Consider the following 17,532-nt stretch of genomic DNA (forward strand, 5'->3'; position numbering starts at 1 on the left):
CCCCCCCCCCAGCCCTGGTGAATTGGGAAAACCATTCTAGTCAAGTAGATGACCCGGTATTCTAAAAAACAAAGGGGGTCTCCTGTATTCTGGTGGCTTTGCAGACCACCATCCTGATGCACAGGACATCAGCTGTGTTGCTCTGTGTGGGTCTCTGGCAATGTATTACCTTTTTACTTTCTCTTACTTTTTCTTTTTCTTTTTCTTTTTATTTTTGTAGGACCAGGAAGAAAACAAGGGAGCAACAAGTTGGCCCGAGTTCTACATTGATCAGCTCAATTCCATGGCTGCTGTAAGTATAACTTACATTCTGTGACAGTCTAAAATAGGGTGCAGAGTGCACAGTTGCACAACGAGCTTGATTGAGTAAGACCTTCTGAATGCCGTTACCTTTCCAAATTCCATTCCAAACACTCAGTGTTTGAGGTGTTGGGGACGAGGGGCTGAAATGTTGCCCAGCGAAGTGACTTTTCTAGCGTGTTTTAAATAGAATCTACATACACTAACATATGATTGATCTTAATGTTATAAGAGGAAATGCCATTTGAAACGTGGCTTGTATTCAAGTTGAACTTTCTGTTGCAGTGACTAATTATCGGGAGCTTTGCAACACTCCTGTGGATGGTAGGTAGGCCCGTCTAACAGTAGTGTGACTGAACTGTCCCTTCATCATGCTCATACCCATCTCCTTCTCTCTGGGAACTTAGTTCCTTCCTGGCTTCTTGATCTCATGCGGGCCTGAGAGGTTCATATACAGAATCATAACGTGATTTGATGAAATAATCAGAATGCCCTCGGGCAAGCTGTGGTCTATGGCTATCAGTTAAAATGCATTCTCAATATCTGAGTTCTGGCCTCTGAGATGTTAGCACTCCAGGCAGCTTGAAGATCATCTATTAATCATAGCTAAAATCCACAACAGAAAAGAAGTCATTAAACTTTGAGCCTTAAATCCTGCTGTCATTGATGAAAATGGAAGGTGGAAGTCTTTGCCTCACATGGCATACTCAGGATTTTCAGAATGGGTTGTATCCATCTTTAAGTTGATAATATCAAATAGAAGGTAGTTTCCCGAGTACTCTTCTCTCTCCTGCCTCCACCCAGGTCCTCATGGAGAACTGTCTTACTACTCCAAGACCTTTAATGTGATCTAGGGTTTTACTGCTGCTCCTGCTGCAAAAGGTGAAAACCCACCTGGGTCCATGAATTGCCTGCTCTTACTTAAGTTCTGAAGGGTTTTGACTTTCATTGTCTTCCTCCTCTTTCCTGTTTCTTTCTTATTCTGCTGTTGTACCTTGAGTAAAAAACAGCCTAGTAGGTGTGACCAGGACTGCACAAATTATAGAAGAAGCCACAGAAGCATTTGCCTTGAGGGTTTATAGTCTTAAATACAGAAAAGGAGAGGAGAGGAGGGGAGGGGAGGGCAGGGGTGGGGAGAGAAGGGGTGGGGAGGGGAGGGAAGGAGAGGAGAGGAGGGGAGAGGAGAGGAGAGGAGAGGAGAGGAGAGGATCCGTTCCTTATCCCACATCCACCAAACCCCATTCCATACACTACTTCTCCAGTGATGAGAAAATGGGGACCTTGGCATCTGTGTATAAGCTAACAGAATGGGAGGTTTCTGAAGACTGCAAGGACTTCTCTATGCATCCACCCAAGTAATAATAACTTGGAGCCATTGACCATTTCTTACATGTAGAAATTGTTTGTGAACTCTTGTTCCTGACTATGAGGAAAGAAGAGCTGTCAGGCAGACTGTCTCTGGGTGTAATTAAGTTGACATTGTTTGACATGTATCAAGAGAAGTACTAAGTTAATGAGTGTGGATCTCCCTTTCCTTGGATATGAGAAGTTGGATTAATTTGTCTGTTAGTGACTTTTGTGTCTAGGGTAGGCTTATCCTTGAGTTTCAGGGTCTTTGATATGCCTGTATGTGGCCCTTCTTCAAACTCCTCACTTCCTCCTCTCCCCTGAACAACTTTGTTTGCAGCATTCTTGAGTGGACTGGATTTTAATTATTTGGTTCCTAATCTAAAGTCTTCCCCAGGACATCACAAGACTATTAGATTGTGGGACTTTGCCGTCCTTTATGTGTCAGACACCTGACACAGCTTTGAAATGCTTCTTCCATTAGGCCTGAGGCATTATCTTTCTAAGGTCAGAGATAAAGAGCATTAGCTGACCATCAGTTAGCCAGGTCTCAGAACTCTGGCATGCTTAGAGAAGCAAGGAGCCCAGTAACCACAGAAACCCTAAAGAGCTCCCCTTCTCTCGCCATCCTGGCTGCCATCTGTCCTAGAGACACACAGCAAAACCCTGAGGCATTGTCCCTGGGGACAGCGATGGTACCTAGTTCCTCCAGATCCTTCACTGTCCCAGGAGCAGATCACTGGCTGTGCTTGGGGAACTGATGAAGAGGCATTTGTCCACATTGTCATCATCTGTCATGTGCAGCATCAGTGGCAGCTACTATTGAACTGCCTCATGTGGCAGGCAGTGTTGTCCTGCCAATCATAGAGTCTGAGTCTAGAGGCAAGGCACCTTGCCCAAGGTCATCATCTTAAGAAGTGGTCATCTAATTAGGGATTTAAGCCATCTGTCTGAACCCAAAGATAGCCTCACAATTAGTCTCTCCTTGGTTTTGACATCTGTGGGGTGCATGAAAGAGGCTGGGGGATGGGCTCTTCCCTGTCCCTGGGTACACACTGTAGGAACTGTGGTCTGACTGTTCTGGAGAAGGAAAACCATCTGCTTTCTTTAATGCCTCCAGAGTCTGATAAAAACAGTCCAGGCTGAGAACAGCCACACTTGCTGTGAAACCCACCTTTTGTGGAACAAGTTAAGTCACATTACATAGGCCTCATAATAAGAATGCTTTGTTCTTTAAAGGACCCCTGAGTTACCTGTCAGCTTTTAAAAAGTCAAAGAACGTATGAGAGAGGAGAAAGGCCCAACAGGCTGTAGGACTGGAGCTCTGGGGGAAGAGGTGACGCAATGCTTGCCTTGCCCAGTTCGCATCAAGGAAGCATTTCAGACCAGAGTGGTTCTGGTCCATACTGCACCACATCTGTGGACTGTGTCTCGGTGCACATCTCAGCAGCTTTCCCTGGAAGGTCCTTGCCAGTGTGTGCTTTGTCTTTTGCTGGCTCTGTGTGTGAGCAGACACTTAAGCCTATCATAATACCTGCCCTGCATGTGTAGCAGTGTATACTACTTGTGTGGCTTGGAGGCTGACTCTAGAAGTATAGGCTTATTGCCACTATCAGCTATAAGTTGCAAGGAAACTTCTAAAGTTTGAACACTTGAGGCTTTCTATAAAAAGCAGCATTGGGATGGCAGGTTCATCCATTTCTGTCACACAAATGTGATCTCAGACCCAATCTAATGGTTTTACATTAAGGAATGATCATGCCCCTTCTGTTTTAATTAGCATACACATTGATGCTATTGATTGAAAATAATAATAGTAAAGTTTCTTGAGATGATATGTGAACCTACCTGCATTAGGGAAGGGAGTTCCAATATAGTTTTCTGTGGCACTGCATAAAATCTAAGAAACTCTAATAAATTCTAATAATAATAAATAATAAACTCTAAGAAAGATGCCACTATCTACGTGTTTAGAAGCCTTCTCCATCCAGCATTGCTCAAATGCGGAGTACATGTACCTTTATCTAGTTTAGGTGACCTATAATAAAATGCAGTTTGAGTTCAGCATGGTCTTATGAAGTTAATCTCCAAAACAAGGAATGATACCCATTATAAAGGACTGATTCTAAGCTGCAGATTCAAAGCAATTGGTGAGACTCTAGAGAAGTTCAGCTGCCACTGGAGGCTGAGTGCCCTTCACAGATTCACACTGAGCTTTCCACAGGATGGCTCTCTCTTCTCGATTTGGAGAAGTTCATTGCCTATTTCTGTACATAGCTTCTTCATCTACTATCTTCCAGTGACAGCTGTCAAGACACATCACCAGCAAAAGGACAGCTTTAGCAGAACAAAAACAACTTAAAAAAAAAAAAAAAGACCCCTCCCCTCCCCCAGCTGCCATAAAGGACACTGGTTATTCATTTGCTTTAGGCCTGACACTTTTTTTTTCATCAAAAATTCAAATTGGGTTTTAATTAACATATACTTTACGTTAGTGCTATTGTCTCTCAAGATGATTTATGAACCTGGATCAATGGGTCCCATAGAAAACCATCAGGCTTTTCTCTCTGTGTGATCACCTCATTGTCCACACAGCCAGTTACCAGAGTTGATAACAGATAAGGCCAAGGAGACAGGAATATGCACTCAGAGCAGGTAAGGGCCAGCAACTCTGTGGAAAGGCTTCTGGACTAGACATGGGGCAGGCCGGCTGTTTCTAGCATAGCTAGGCAGTCATGGACGGAAAGAAGAGAGAGACTGTAAACCTGGTGGGTTGTGTGACTTCATGTCACCTAGGACTCTGGAGATGATTCTTGAGCTTAAAGCAACCTAAGGAAGAATGTCTTGATTGAAACTTACAACTCAAGGCAGCAGGAATTTGAAGCAGCCAGTCCTATCACAGCCACAGTCAGGAATGGAATAGCAAACGGCAGGCAGTCCTCAGCTTGCTTTCACCACTTATAGTCAGGTATATCCTGCCCAGGGTCTTCCAACAGCAGTTAGTATACTCAAGCTAATCTCTCATAGGCATACCTGGCAGCCTTTCTCCCAGATGATTATGGGTTCTGTTGAGCTGACCTTTAATACTGTCACAGACACATAACATGTAACATGCAACATCCAGATACAGTGAAAGGCCCTCTAGAGAATATGGCAGCTAGGGTTAGAGAGATGACTCAGAGGTTAAGAGCACTGGCTACTCTTCCATAGGGCCCAGATTCGATTCCTAGCACCTACATGATGGTTCACAACCATCTGTAACAGCAGTTCAGGTGATCAAGGGATCTGATGCCCTCTCTTGACTCCCTCAAGGATTGCATGCACATGGCATCCACATATATAGGTAAAACAACCATACACATAAAATGAAATACTTTTTAAAAAGAGAATATGGCAGAGTGTTATAGAATAGGGCACTCGATAGATATTCTCTACTGGTTTTGTGGCACCTGAACCATAGATACATATATATAGTACCACATGCGCGCGCGCGCACACACACACACACACACGTACAAACTAACAATAAGTAAATAAATAACTAATGTCACTAAGACCTACTTATCTCGAGTCTTGCTCCGGCAGCATCAACATTGCCTGGAAATTTTAGGCATCTCAGGCTTCCTCAGACCTAACAAGTCAGCCAGCTGGAGAGGCACTGCCTTAGTAGCTCTTGGCATAGTCTGTTTGTGTGTGTGTGTGTGTGTGTGTGTGTGTGTGTGTGTGTGTGTGCGCGTGCGCGCGCATGCCACCTATGTCTTTATGTCTCTCTCCGTTCCTCCATCCCTCCCTCCTTCCTTTCCCTCCCTGTTTCCCAGCCTTCCATACCTTGATTTCTTAATGATGTTGGCTCATCATTAAGAACTTGTATTTATTCTGAGAGTAGAGTCTATCTTAGTATCAGATTCAATTTAATTATTACTTTAAAAAATTTTTGAAGTAAAGAAATCTCTTTCATCTTGATTCTGATTTTGACTAATTCTAGTGATCCTGTGGGAAAATGGCTGTGTATGTTGCCTGTTGACCCTTAGTTTTCAGAAAATTGCACTCAACTACAGGCCCAGCTTCCTCTGTGTCAAACACAAACAGCAATATCTGTATCAGGGCATTGCGATGCAATAATTATACAAACATTTGTGCAACTTAACCTCTTCTAAAATGTTTAAACAGTTTATTAAAAATGTCATTAGCAATTTTAAAATCTAACTTATAACACAGACAGAACTTTGCATTGTTCTTGATGTTCTATGATCTTACTGGTTGGTTTTCTTTGTGTAAATTATTTATAATAATTACAACATAGTAATGAAGAAGTAACTTCTATTTTCTTTTGTAGAGAAAGTCTTTGCTGGCTTTAGAGAAGGAAGAAGAGGAGGAGAGGAGTAAAACCATTGAGAGTCTAAAGACAGCACTGAGGACCAAGCCCATGAGGTGCCTTCCCTTGGGTAGTGCAGCACCCACTCCTTCCCTGACCCTTCTCCTGCCCCCTTCCCTGCCCCCATCCCTGACTCTCTGCCTCCCTTCCTCCCTCTCTCCCTCCTATTTTCTGCAATGGTCAAACCTTGTTGGGACTCTTAAATTTAAAAGCATGTAACTGAACCATAGGTAGATACTTCAATCACTGAACACTTGATAAATGCTTTCCTTTTAAGAGAGATGCAGGCAGTGCCTAAGATGGGCAACACTTTTAAAGGAGAGGGGAGAGATAAGGAGAGAGAATGTTAGAGCACAGGGGATGCTGTGATCATCAGTCATTGCTCTTGGGAATGTCAATGAGAATGTCATTTGGGAATGTAGTAGGGCAGCTAGTCCCTCAGCGTTAATCATAGTGTTGTCACATGACCCAGCAGCTGCCCTCCTATGTGTAGATAAGGGAAATGAAGGTTGGCCCCAAACACTTGTATACACATGTTCATTGTCACCCTTATTCAAAGTAGATTTTTTTTTTTTTAAGTAGAAATAACCCATATCCCCATCAACTGACAGATAGGTAACTAAAACATAGACTATGGGATATTTTTTGACCACTGAATTGTGCTCCTTAAATCAATGAATTTTATAGCATGTGAAGTGCATGTCAGTAAAACTATTATTAAAAATAAAGATGGGTTGACATTTTGGCAAGGAGTGAATTCTCTCTGACAACCATTTCCACACCGTCTCTTCTACACCATCACTGCCCACTAAGGTCTCTAGGACTGCGTGAGGTGTTAAGGGTCTTACAGGTACATTTCACTTACACTAGTGCCATGAGTGAAGGGTCATGAGGTCAGGTGGAATGATATATTCTGTCTTTAGTAATAAAATGCAAACTTAAAAAGATGTACTGAGCGAGCAGTGGCAGCACATGACTTTAATCCCAACACTTTGGAGGCAGAGGCAGGCAGATTTCTGAGTTCAAGGCCAGCCTGGTCTACAGAGTGAGTTTCAGGACAGCCAGGGCTACACAGAGAAACCCTGTTTTGAAAAAAAACCAAAACCAAAACCAAAAAAAAACCAAAACAAAACAAAAAACCAACAACAACAACAAAAAAGATTTACTGAGTACTGCACAAGCATTTGATAGGTGTTATCAGGGCATGACAACGAACTCCCCCCTTCTCAGCTTATTGTGAGCTCTCAGAAGCTGAGGGGTACCTGGAGGTGAGGGAGCGTGGAAGCTCCTTGGGTAGTCAGATAAGCAGGGTGTGTTATCTCTGAACTGGCCAAGGGCTTTCACACACACACACACACACACACACACACACACACAGATGCACACACGCATGCATGCACTCTGAATCCACCAATTTAACAGTAAAGGTTCTAAGTGGTGATAAAATTAATTCACAGTAAAAAACTTTGGCTCTTAACCAGTTTTATATATTAGGATTCCATGTAGTGTGTCCTATAAAAGAAAGAATTTGCTATAAAACACCTTAGGAATAAAAGCAGTCGTTTGTCTGATGAGCAGTAGAATTGAAAGATGCTGCTCTTTGACCTGTAGGGCCATGGTTAGGGCCAGTACACGAAGCTCATATATGCTGGGCGTGGTAACTCAGATCAGCAGATGACTTTTAGCTGCGCCCAGGAAAGACAGACTGTCTAGGGATGGGGCTGTGGATCAATGGCAGAGTGTTTACTAAGCAAGTGTGAGGCCTTAAGTTCAATACCCAGTGCCAGGGAGAGGAGGAAAAGATATATATGCTGAGCAACTGCTGTTTCTGGCTTTGTGTGAAGATATGATCTGTTGGTTGGTTCATTGTACCAGCTGAGGTGTGCTTGCCTCCAATGGAAATTTTCTTTTTCACAGTCTAGTTAGACAGACCATTGGGTCTGTGCCATGAAAGAGCCAAAGAGTTACAAAGGCCTCATTAATGTAAGCCTTCAGGTTCTTCAGGAAGTGAGTCTACTTCCTTTCCCCTGGGCTCTTCTAGCAAGGATGGTTACAAAAGCACAAAGGGACAAATCTAATCACCTTTCTTCCTGACAGGTTTGTAACCAGATTCATCGACTTGGATGGCCTGTCATGTATTCTCAACTTTCTGAAGACCATGGACTATGAGACCTCTGAGTCTCGGATACATACCTCCCTGATTGGCTGTATAAAGGCACTAATGAACAACTCTCAAGGCCGGGCCCACGTCCTGGCTCATTCTGAGAGTATCAATGTAATTGCTCAGAGTCTGAGCACAGAGAACATTAAAACAAAGGTGGCCGTGCTGGAAATCCTGGGCGCTGTGTGCCTGGTTCCTGGGGGCCACAAGAAAGTTCTGCAGGCTATGCTGCACTACCAGAAATATGCCAGCGAGAGAACCCGCTTCCAGGTCAGTGCCCACAGGCTTTCTCACTCCCCCCCCACTCTTTATGTAAACAAGGGCCATTGCTGGCTCTGTGGGGAATTACTCCATAGTTCTCCCAGTAGTAAGGGCTCACACTTTGTCTTCAAACATTCCCTTCCTCTTAGGTTCAAGAACCAGAAACTGGAATATACTCTCTACAGTCAATCGGTCTGGGGTCTGAGATATACTCAACTCCAAACTGTGACCCCTGGGCCTGGAGTACCTGTTGCTTTTACAGGGGGCCCAGGTGCAGTGTTTCTGCTCCCATGTGCTGATTCACAGCCATCCATAATTCCAGTTCCAGGAGATCCGAGGACTTCTCCTGACCTCTGTGGGCACCAAGTGCACACATGGTGCACATATTTACATGCAGGAAAAACCCTCACACAGAAAATAAAAATGAATACATTTAATAAAATAAAAAATCATGACAGCATCCTGTATCTTACATAGCTCCCATCTTTTGAATCCACTGAATGCAGTGGTCCCTGAAAAATCTACAGGTTGCTATTCATTTTTTAGGACCAAAAATAACCGTGAGATTGTGTCCTCATATTTTTAGTCAAAAAGAGAAAGCAGATGGAGACAAGGAAGCAACGTTTCCTGTACTTTGTATATACTTCCTGTGAACACACCTAAATTCTGCAAATCCGTGTAATTCTGATTGAGATTTAAAGAATTAGCCTCTACACATTAAAAAATAAAATTTCTTAAAATGAGCATCGATGGAGTTGGCCATGTTTTAGAAGCTTGTTTTTCTACTTGTATCACTGACAGACGTTAATTAATGACTTGGATAAAAGCACTGGGCGCTATCGGGATGAAGTGAGTCTCAAGACTGCCATCATGTCCTTCATCAATGCAGTGCTGAGCCAGGGAGCCGGAGTGGTAAGAAGCCTGCACTGCAGCCGTGCACACGTGCATTAAAGAATGCTTTTCCACATGGTAACTGCACAGTCAGAAAACCTAAATATGTGTTGTGTGTCCTCTTATTTTCAGGAGAGTTTGGACTTCAGACTCCACCTTCGCTATGAATTTCTAATGCTAGGAATTCAACCTGTTATAGATAAGTTAAGGGAACATGAAAATTCAACACTAGACAGGTAAGCCCTACTGCCACAGCCTGAAAGCGTCCATGCAGTGCCCACTGCGTGGTGCAGTGCCAGCCTGTGAGGCTGCTTCCAGCCTGCCTGTCACATTATGTACTTGTCTCCATAGAATGCGTCATCTCTGAAATATAGAACTCACAGTAAGAGGTTATTTAAAAATTTGCACAAATAAATAAATGACACGAATATTTTTCTGATCTGTAGCTCAACAGCAAGTCAAGTGCAGGGATGTGGGCTTGTTTTCCATGGAAACAGTCGGCAAGTGGAATCTGGACAGTTTTTAGATTTGATAAGCATCTATTAATTTGATAATTACCTACTGGGTAATTATCCACTTTTTCCTCTGGTGTTTTTATTTAACTTATTAGAAAGAACATGGTTAAGCAAAAGCATTCAAGTCTCGTTGCCGTGTTTCTTAGGAGATAGCACTAGAAATCAGAAAGGCTCTTTTTTATTTTTTTCTGCAGAGCTGAGGATGAGCCTCAGGGCCTCACCTATCTTGGCAGTTACTCACTACTAACAGCATCCCCTCCCTGCCTTTGCTTTTTGAGACAGGCACTCACTGTGCCCCCCCCTCCCAGCCTGGGCTTGAGCTGGGGCTGCTACTGTAGCTACCTCCTTGGTGATGGGTACACCACCTCAGTGCTCCTAGAGCTATACTTGAAAATCCTGCGCCCTCTCTGCTTGTGTCATGGGACATCCCGCTTTTAGTCATTTTTGCTCAATTTCCTTTCAGGCATTTAGACTTTTTTGAAATGCTCCGAAATGAAGATGAACTAGAATTTGCCAAAAGATTTGAACTGGTATGTAGTCTCACAATTGTTCTGGTGTGATGTGTCAAATAGCAGGCTTTGCCTCTTAAAATGTACGTTCTGAGTTGGTGAGGGCCAGTGCAATCCCATGAACTAAGTCAGTATCCTGTTCTGTTACCTAGATGGCAGGATTCGATTGTATTGGCATCTTCCTTTATCGGGAGAATTAAGGAATTGGATGTTTGATTCGGCTTTGTTTTTCTATAAACTAGGTTCACATAGACACAAAAAGCGCCACTCAGATGTTTGAGCTGACCAGGAGAAGGCTGACCCACAGCGAAGCCTACCCCCACTTCATGTCCATTCTGCACCATTGTCTCCAGATGCCTTGTGAGTGCTCCGACCGTGTGGGTGCCATGGAGACCTGGGCAGTGTCCAAAGCGCTCGCTCTGTACTCTCAGCAGTGCTAGCTAGACTGGGGCATACCAGGGACCCTAAGCCTCAGCTTTGTGGCTCGCCAGTGTTTGTTTCCTCACAGATTAAGGGCAGTTCTGAAATCCTCAAAGCAAAGTGACCTATAATTTACTTTGACTTTAAAATAAATGCATGCCTTACAGCGCATGTAGAAAGGAGTATGGAGAATGCCTCCTGACCAGGTCTGTGGCTCTAAAGGGTGCCTGCCTGCTGTTGACAGTGACTCATCCTAGTTGACAAACAGCTTGAAGATGGCTTTCTATCCCTCTCTTCCTTTTCAGACAAGAGAAGTGGTAACACAGTTCAGTACTGGCTGCTGCTAGACAGAATCATACAGCAAATAGTTATCCAGAATGACAAAGGACAGGACCCCGACTCCACACCTCTGGAAAACTTTAATATTAAGAATGTCGTAAGAATGTAAGTCTCCTCTCTTCTTCATGCCTGTGAGATAATATGATACTCAATTTGTCCTGCCTCAAATAATAGTGGGGGCAGATGAACTAACTGTTCTAGGGGTCAAAAACGAGCTGCAGATAAACATAATTCCACCTAGGTGACACCTCGGTTTCCCGGGTTCCCCCAGTTCCCCAAGGACTCTAGGCAGTGCACTCTGCACCCAGGGAGACCACGTCTGGCAATGCACATGTTTTGTTTGCTGTTACAAGTATTCCTTTAACCCTTCCACAGGTTGGTTAATGAAAACGAAGTTAAACAGTGGAAAGAACAGGCAGAGAAGATGAGGAAAGGTGAGTGGCCTTGGCAGGGTGAGGCAGCTTGGGAGGTTAGGTGCTGGAGGGTTCAAATCCCAGCCCCAGCTCCAGGCTCATTCCTGTGCATCAAGTAGACTTTCGTTTGTCACACCTTAGGGCATTTTGTGTTGACTTTTAAAAATGAAACCACTTAGTTTTCTTGCTATTCCCAAGGTATTTCATCCTGTTACTTTATTATTTTATAAATAATTTTAGAAAAGATCATAACATTTGCTGTGTAGAATTGATCATTGAAAACAAAGATTAAAGTTGTGGGTGCTTTTTTTTAAGGGCCCCTACAATGGCTCTGCAGGTAAAGGTCCTTGCTGCCAAGCCTGACAGCCTGAGTTTGATTGCCAGGACCCATGGAATAGAAGGAGAGAACTGGCTCTGGCTCTTACTTCTGCCCTCATTGTATGCCTTCTGCATACACTTATGCTCTCTCTCTCTCTCTCTCTCTCTCTCTCTCTCTCTCTCTCTCTCTCTCTCTCTCTCTCTCTTGGTTTTGAAAAGAACTCATTAATTTAAGATTTCTTTAAAACTACTGAACACGCAAGCTCCCACCTCACAGCCACACTTCACTTAAAGTGTTTTGGTTTTGAATAAATTCAGCAAGAAGGTTTAGGTTTCTTCAGAGTCTTAGGACAGAAGCGTAGGCACCTTGGTACCAGCAGTTTTGTTCTCTCCATGGCATAATGTGACTCTAGTCATGGGAAGAGACACCATGTAGACGTTTAATGGCCACTGTAGATACGTGTTATGAATGTTAGCAGGCCGGCCAGTGGTGGTACTGGAATATGCCTCTGGGGCAGATGTCCGTGTTCCTCCTGGTGCCAGCCACTCACAGAAGCATACAGCTTGTCTCCCTCCTTCAGAAGCTTAGCAAATTAAAGTCACCTTTGGGAAAACAGCCACACTTCCCCACACCTCACCATGGATGATGGACTCCCTTCCACTTGTTAAAGCCACTCATTCAGTCCCAGCCAGTGAAGTACAGCCACAATCACTCAGGATCTGATGTTCTGAAGCAAGTGGCTAAGGGGTGGCCTGAACACTCCTTTTTCTCACACCCTATTTCCTCAGAGCCACCGGAGGTAGTGAGAAGGTGGCATCAGGGGCTGCTGTGTTTCCTGTGCCTGCTGTTTACCCACGATGTTCTCAAGTAATCTTTACAATACACTGCAGAATCCACTATGAACAAAGAGATACATTGACATGACCAAGATAAAAAGAGAGATTAGGTGAAGGAGAGTGCAGCCTGCCTTCTCAGCAGCCTCAGCTGCCGCCCTGACACAGCCCAAAGTCATCTGAGGCAGTCTCCATTTAGGGGTTGCCTGATCAGACTGGCCTGTGGGCATGTCTTTGAAACATCTTCTTGGTTGAAAAGTGATGTAGGAGGACCCAGCCCACTCTGGGCAGTGCCATCCCTAGGCTGGTAGGCCTGAGCTGAATGAGAAAGGTAGCTGACTGTGAACCTGAGAGCAAACCAGCAAGCAGCGTTTGTGACTTTTGCTTCAAGCGCCTACTCAGGTTCCTGTATTGTCTTCCCTTAGTGACTTATGGAGACCTGGAACTCTAAGAGAAAATGTGGCCTTTCTTCCATAGGCTGCTTTCGGTCATGCTGTTTACCATAGCTACATAAAGCAAATGAGAGCAGTCAGGGAGGACATGCTAAGGACACACTCTAGCATGTATACATTCGAGTTTACAGTTGAGTCCTCTCAGTTTACTCTTTGTCCTCTCAGTCCTGTGGTTTCCATGCCTAGTGAGTACTGCTACCCTTAAGATATTGAATATAGTGATAAAAACATTTGCTTTTATTAGTTTTAATAATCTCTTGCCATAATCATAAAGTAGTTCAGGTTACCTTCCAGGAGGGCAGGGGGACATAACTCAGCTTCATAGTGCACACTAGGTCTGCCAGTAGCTCTCTGTTGCAGCATAGAATCCTCCTCTGGCTAGTGGGAAACAAGCCAACAAATTTCATCCACCAGAGCTGGGCTCCTCCCTGGAACATTACTAATATGTGAGAAGGGGCCTTTTCAGTAGTCATTTTTACTAGTGTGGCTGTTAGGCCACCAATATGACAGGATTCAGAATTAATGCCACCATGAGAAGTTGCTCAAACTTTTTTTTTTTTTTCATTTTTAGAACTATGGCTTTTAAGGTTTCTTCTTTGGTCTTTCCCAAAATGCAGTTACTAAAATCGTTGTATGAGGCCTTTTCCCAGCATGGGCACTGGTTAGGTCTTTAGTTGCCCTTCAGGGGAGAAGAATGATACCTAGGTCAGGCTGACCCACTACTTCTATATCGTCCTCAGCTCATAGGTATTTTTCGTTTGTTTTTGGTTTTGTTTTTGTTTTTTTTTAAAGAAAATGCTTTTCTCTGACAACTCCATTTTTATGTCCCGTTGTTCTCTCGTACAGAACATAATGAGCTACAACAGAAGCTGGAGAAGAAAGAGAGAGAATGTGATGCCAAGACCCAAGAGAAGGAAGAGATGATGCAGACCTTAAACAAGATGAAAGAGAAGCTGGAAAAGGAGACAACTGAGCACAAGCAAGTTAAGCAGCAAGTGGCAGACCTCACGGCGCAGCTCCACGAGCTCAACAGGGTGAGCGAGGGCTGACACGCGGCTTCCCATCTAAGAGGGTGACAAGACCCTCTGAAATAGACAGCTCTGATGGAGGGATGAGATCTGAAATGCTTGGCAGTTGATCTCAGTAGTGTGGGCTTCAACCACCATCCTGTGGCTTAGGCAGCCGAGGTGCTTTGGGGTTGAGTTTGTACCACCATTCTTGGCCCAAAAGCAAAGGAAGATTACATTAGCTTCTTAGAAAAGGGATGCCATAAAGCCAAACTGTGGGATGGTGCAAGAAATGAGAGATACACAGGCTCCAGGGACAGGCCCTTATGTGTCCAAAGACATGAGGGTCAAGATCTACCCACCCTCAAAAACCATGCTATCAGAAATGTGGGTGCTTTGTTGTAAATTCCTTTGACGAGGTTAGATTCTTAAAGTCATTCAGTGAATTTTCTTCCATTGACTCTCTTGGTCTTCTCTTTCCAGAGGGCCGTCTGTGCTTCAGTCCCAGGAGGACCCTCACCCGGAGCCCCAGGAGGACCCTTTCCTTCCTCTGGGTTGGGGTCTCTTCTCCCTCCCCCACCACCCCCACTCCTTTCAGGCGGAGCACTTCCTCCTCCACCACCTCCTCTCCCTCCTGGGGGCCCCCCTCCTCCCCCAGGGCCCCCTCCCTTAGGAGGAATCCTGCCACCTCCTGGGGCTCCAGTGAGTCTAACACTCAAGAAGAAGAACATTCCCCAGCCCACCAACGCCCTGAAATCCTTCAACTGGTCCAAGTTGCCTGAGGTAAGCCATTTGTTCCTGTTTTCCCATTAGTAGATTAGTGGGTGGCACCTGCAGCTCTGTGTCCTTCCTCAGAGGGGAACTGTCCCTGCTGCTTGTTAGCTTGGCCATCAGGGTTCTTCCCAGCTCCTGTGTTAGTTGATAATGTCTCTGTAATAATTACACATTGCTTCAAACCAGCTCACTGGAGCATCCTATAGAATTATAAATTTAAGATAACGGTACTTACAAAACAAAACACCATACTTATTCTTTTTTCTGTATGACTGTTAATCATGGAACTTGTTAACTTACTGTTTCTAGAACAAATTGGATGGAACAGTATGGACTGAAATTGATGACACCAAAGTCTTCAAAATTCTAGACCTTGAAGACCTAGAAAGAACGTTCTCTGCCTACCAAAGACAGCAGGTAACAACATGGACCTTCTAGATGCCTCAAAGTACTATGTCCTTAAGCATGGTCCCTGGGCCATCTTCCAAAACCAAGGTGCATGAGCACTTGGGGGCCGTGCTTTTTGGTCTCCCCAAGGTGTGCCTGCAAAGGAGCATAGCTACATGTCCATGTGTGTGTCCGCCCAATGGCCCATCAATGCATGTGAACCACTTGAAGACATGTGGACTCTGTGGAGAAGCTTCCTATGGTAGTGTCTCTACATCTTCTTTATGTATGTATAGACAGCACTGTATGTTATCTGTGCTTACTCAAAATGAATCTCTAGGCAAGATAGAATCCCCTTGCAGTATTTGTTTCTGAAACCATGCTGGGCTGTCGGAGTTAAGAGAAATATCAAATGGTTAGGCTCAGAAGAAAAAATGCTTTTTGGACTAGACAGACTCTTTAGAAGTTTGGAGTTTGGTAAGAACTATAATTTGGCAGCTAAGTAGAATCTACAGAGGAGTCTTACCCAGACTTTATGAACATTAGAGACTCACTAGTATGGTTGTGTGAGCTGAGCAAGAGTGAAGCTGTTAATGATAACCGTAGAGCCAGAAAAGCTACTACTATACTTCCATAATGGTGGCCAGAACATGGCACAGGGCCTATTGCCTGCACACAGGAATGGGCCCTAGTAGGTAGCCTCCTTGTATGAACTCTGGTCACATCTGTGTAGACTCTCTTGTTGCTCTAGAGGGCTTTCTCCAAAGGTCTAAAGTGTAGGTAAAAAAAAGTTACAGGGTAACTAGGTATAGACAATTCAGAGAAAGAAAGAAAAGGAGAGAGGCAAAATCAGTCAGAGCCCTGGAGAGGGGGAAATTGAGCCCAGGAGTATGGAGGGAAAGGTTCTTAAGGCAGACCAAAGGGGAGGACCTGTGAATTAGCACACTGCCTTTAGATGGGCCAGCAAGTGCCAAGCATCTGCACAGGGGTTTCCTGAGAGCTTCCCTGGCAGCCTGGCTCCTATGTGAGTAATGAGCAGGGTGGAGCATCCTTAAATAAGCAGCAGGCATCCTTGCCTGCTTTCTTGGCTTAGCTCCTCAGAAAGGCTGCCTCAAAAAATGAAACGGCTAGGCACCAAGGAAGAGATGGACAGAGGCTAGAGAAAATGAAGCTGGGGATTTCTTTTCAAGATGGTTTTTGATGTATTTGCATGGGAGAGAGGGTGTTATTCACCAGAGGATTTTACTGTGAGAGAGGGAGAGTGTCTGTACAGGGCCTTTATATGCTGGTTCAGTAGACTAGGAAAATAAAGTCCGTTGCCTGCCATGATGCCATTAACCCTAAAACAGAAGCCCTCACCCAGCCCCTTCACAAGTACAAAGATGCCGCACTCAGTGTTGTGTGCACCAAGCTAGGGAAGGTAACAGAAAGGGAGATGAGGGGTTGTTCAGAGGAGAGCAGTGCACCTTATGTCTCAAAGAACAAACAAAGGTGTGCTCAGAGCCCATGTCCTGCAGCTACTCGGCCCAATTCATTCCTGATTGGCTGTTGTGTTCTCCTTCTCTCTCTGGTGCCCTAGGAAGGAGGCCCCTGGATCCGGGCATAACATTTTAGCAAGTGTCCATGTAATTCAAGTAATCTTATGATCTGGTTCGCACTTCAGGTTGTCTGAGGTGAAGGTTTGGAAATGTAGAAAGCAGCAAGCAGTCCACATAGTTCAAGTCTGAGCCTGTGGGTTGCATCTGTGATGAAGCAGGTGGTTGAGCGGCCCAAGTTTACAAGCCTCATAATTAACAGACTTTCAGCAGAAAGCACAGGAGGATGCTGCCAAAATGCTCTGGGACAAATATGTGGACAGTTTTCAAAAGGTCTGGGAGAGACAATTGCAGAAAGCTCTGCAAACGAGTAACCGTTTCCTAGCAACCAGCACTGTTTAAGTAATCAGTACTCATCCCTGACAAGATTGACCAGAACGTTTCGGTTCTTCTTAACACTGGGTGGGCTGCTGGGGATGAGCTATCACTGGATTTCCCTCAATACGTTCTGAAGACAAATCTCAACACACCCGCCCCTCTTGAGTATTTTAAATATTCCCCTTCTGGTATAAAAATAGAAGATATACCATCAATTTATTTTCTGAATGAGGGTAACTTGAGCTACTTCATTGCATTTACATTGTTGAGAGTCAGAAAATGAAAGGCTACAGGCATTTTAATTGGAATATGTAGG

The 17,532-nt window shown here is 44.4% G+C and overlaps 1 protein-coding gene across 8 annotated transcripts in view; it reads left to right on the top strand.

The window, feature by feature from the left end:
* Daam1 (dishevelled associated activator of morphogenesis 1) overlaps positions 1-17,532 on the top strand; it is a 150,105-nt gene that overhangs the window by 101,359 nt on the left and 31,214 nt on the right. For all 8 annotated transcript variants that reach the window (XM_031356974.1, XM_031356980.1, XM_031356975.1 and 5 more), the window contains 12 exons: positions 221-292; positions 5,984-6,078; positions 8,120-8,453; positions 9,246-9,356; positions 9,468-9,571; positions 10,314-10,380; positions 10,602-10,719; positions 11,085-11,223; positions 11,494-11,552; positions 13,982-14,169; positions 14,626-14,925; positions 15,226-15,333. In XM_031356974.1, the coding sequence (XP_031212834.1) occupies positions 221-292; positions 5,984-6,078; positions 8,120-8,453; positions 9,246-9,356; positions 9,468-9,571; positions 10,314-10,380; positions 10,602-10,719; positions 11,085-11,223; positions 11,494-11,552; positions 13,982-14,169; positions 14,626-14,925; positions 15,226-15,333 (1,695 nt within the window). The remainder of the gene's footprint in view (positions 1-220; positions 293-5,983; positions 6,079-8,119; positions 8,454-9,245; positions 9,357-9,467; positions 9,572-10,313; positions 10,381-10,601; positions 10,720-11,084; positions 11,224-11,493; positions 11,553-13,981; positions 14,170-14,625; positions 14,926-15,225; positions 15,334-17,532) is intronic.

This window comes from Mastomys coucha, unplaced genomic scaffold, assembly GCF_008632895.1.
Source record: "Mastomys coucha isolate ucsf_1 unplaced genomic scaffold, UCSF_Mcou_1 pScaffold6, whole genome shotgun sequence".
In the NCBI taxonomy this organism is placed as follows: Eukaryota; Metazoa; Chordata; class Mammalia; order Rodentia; family Muridae; genus Mastomys; species Mastomys coucha.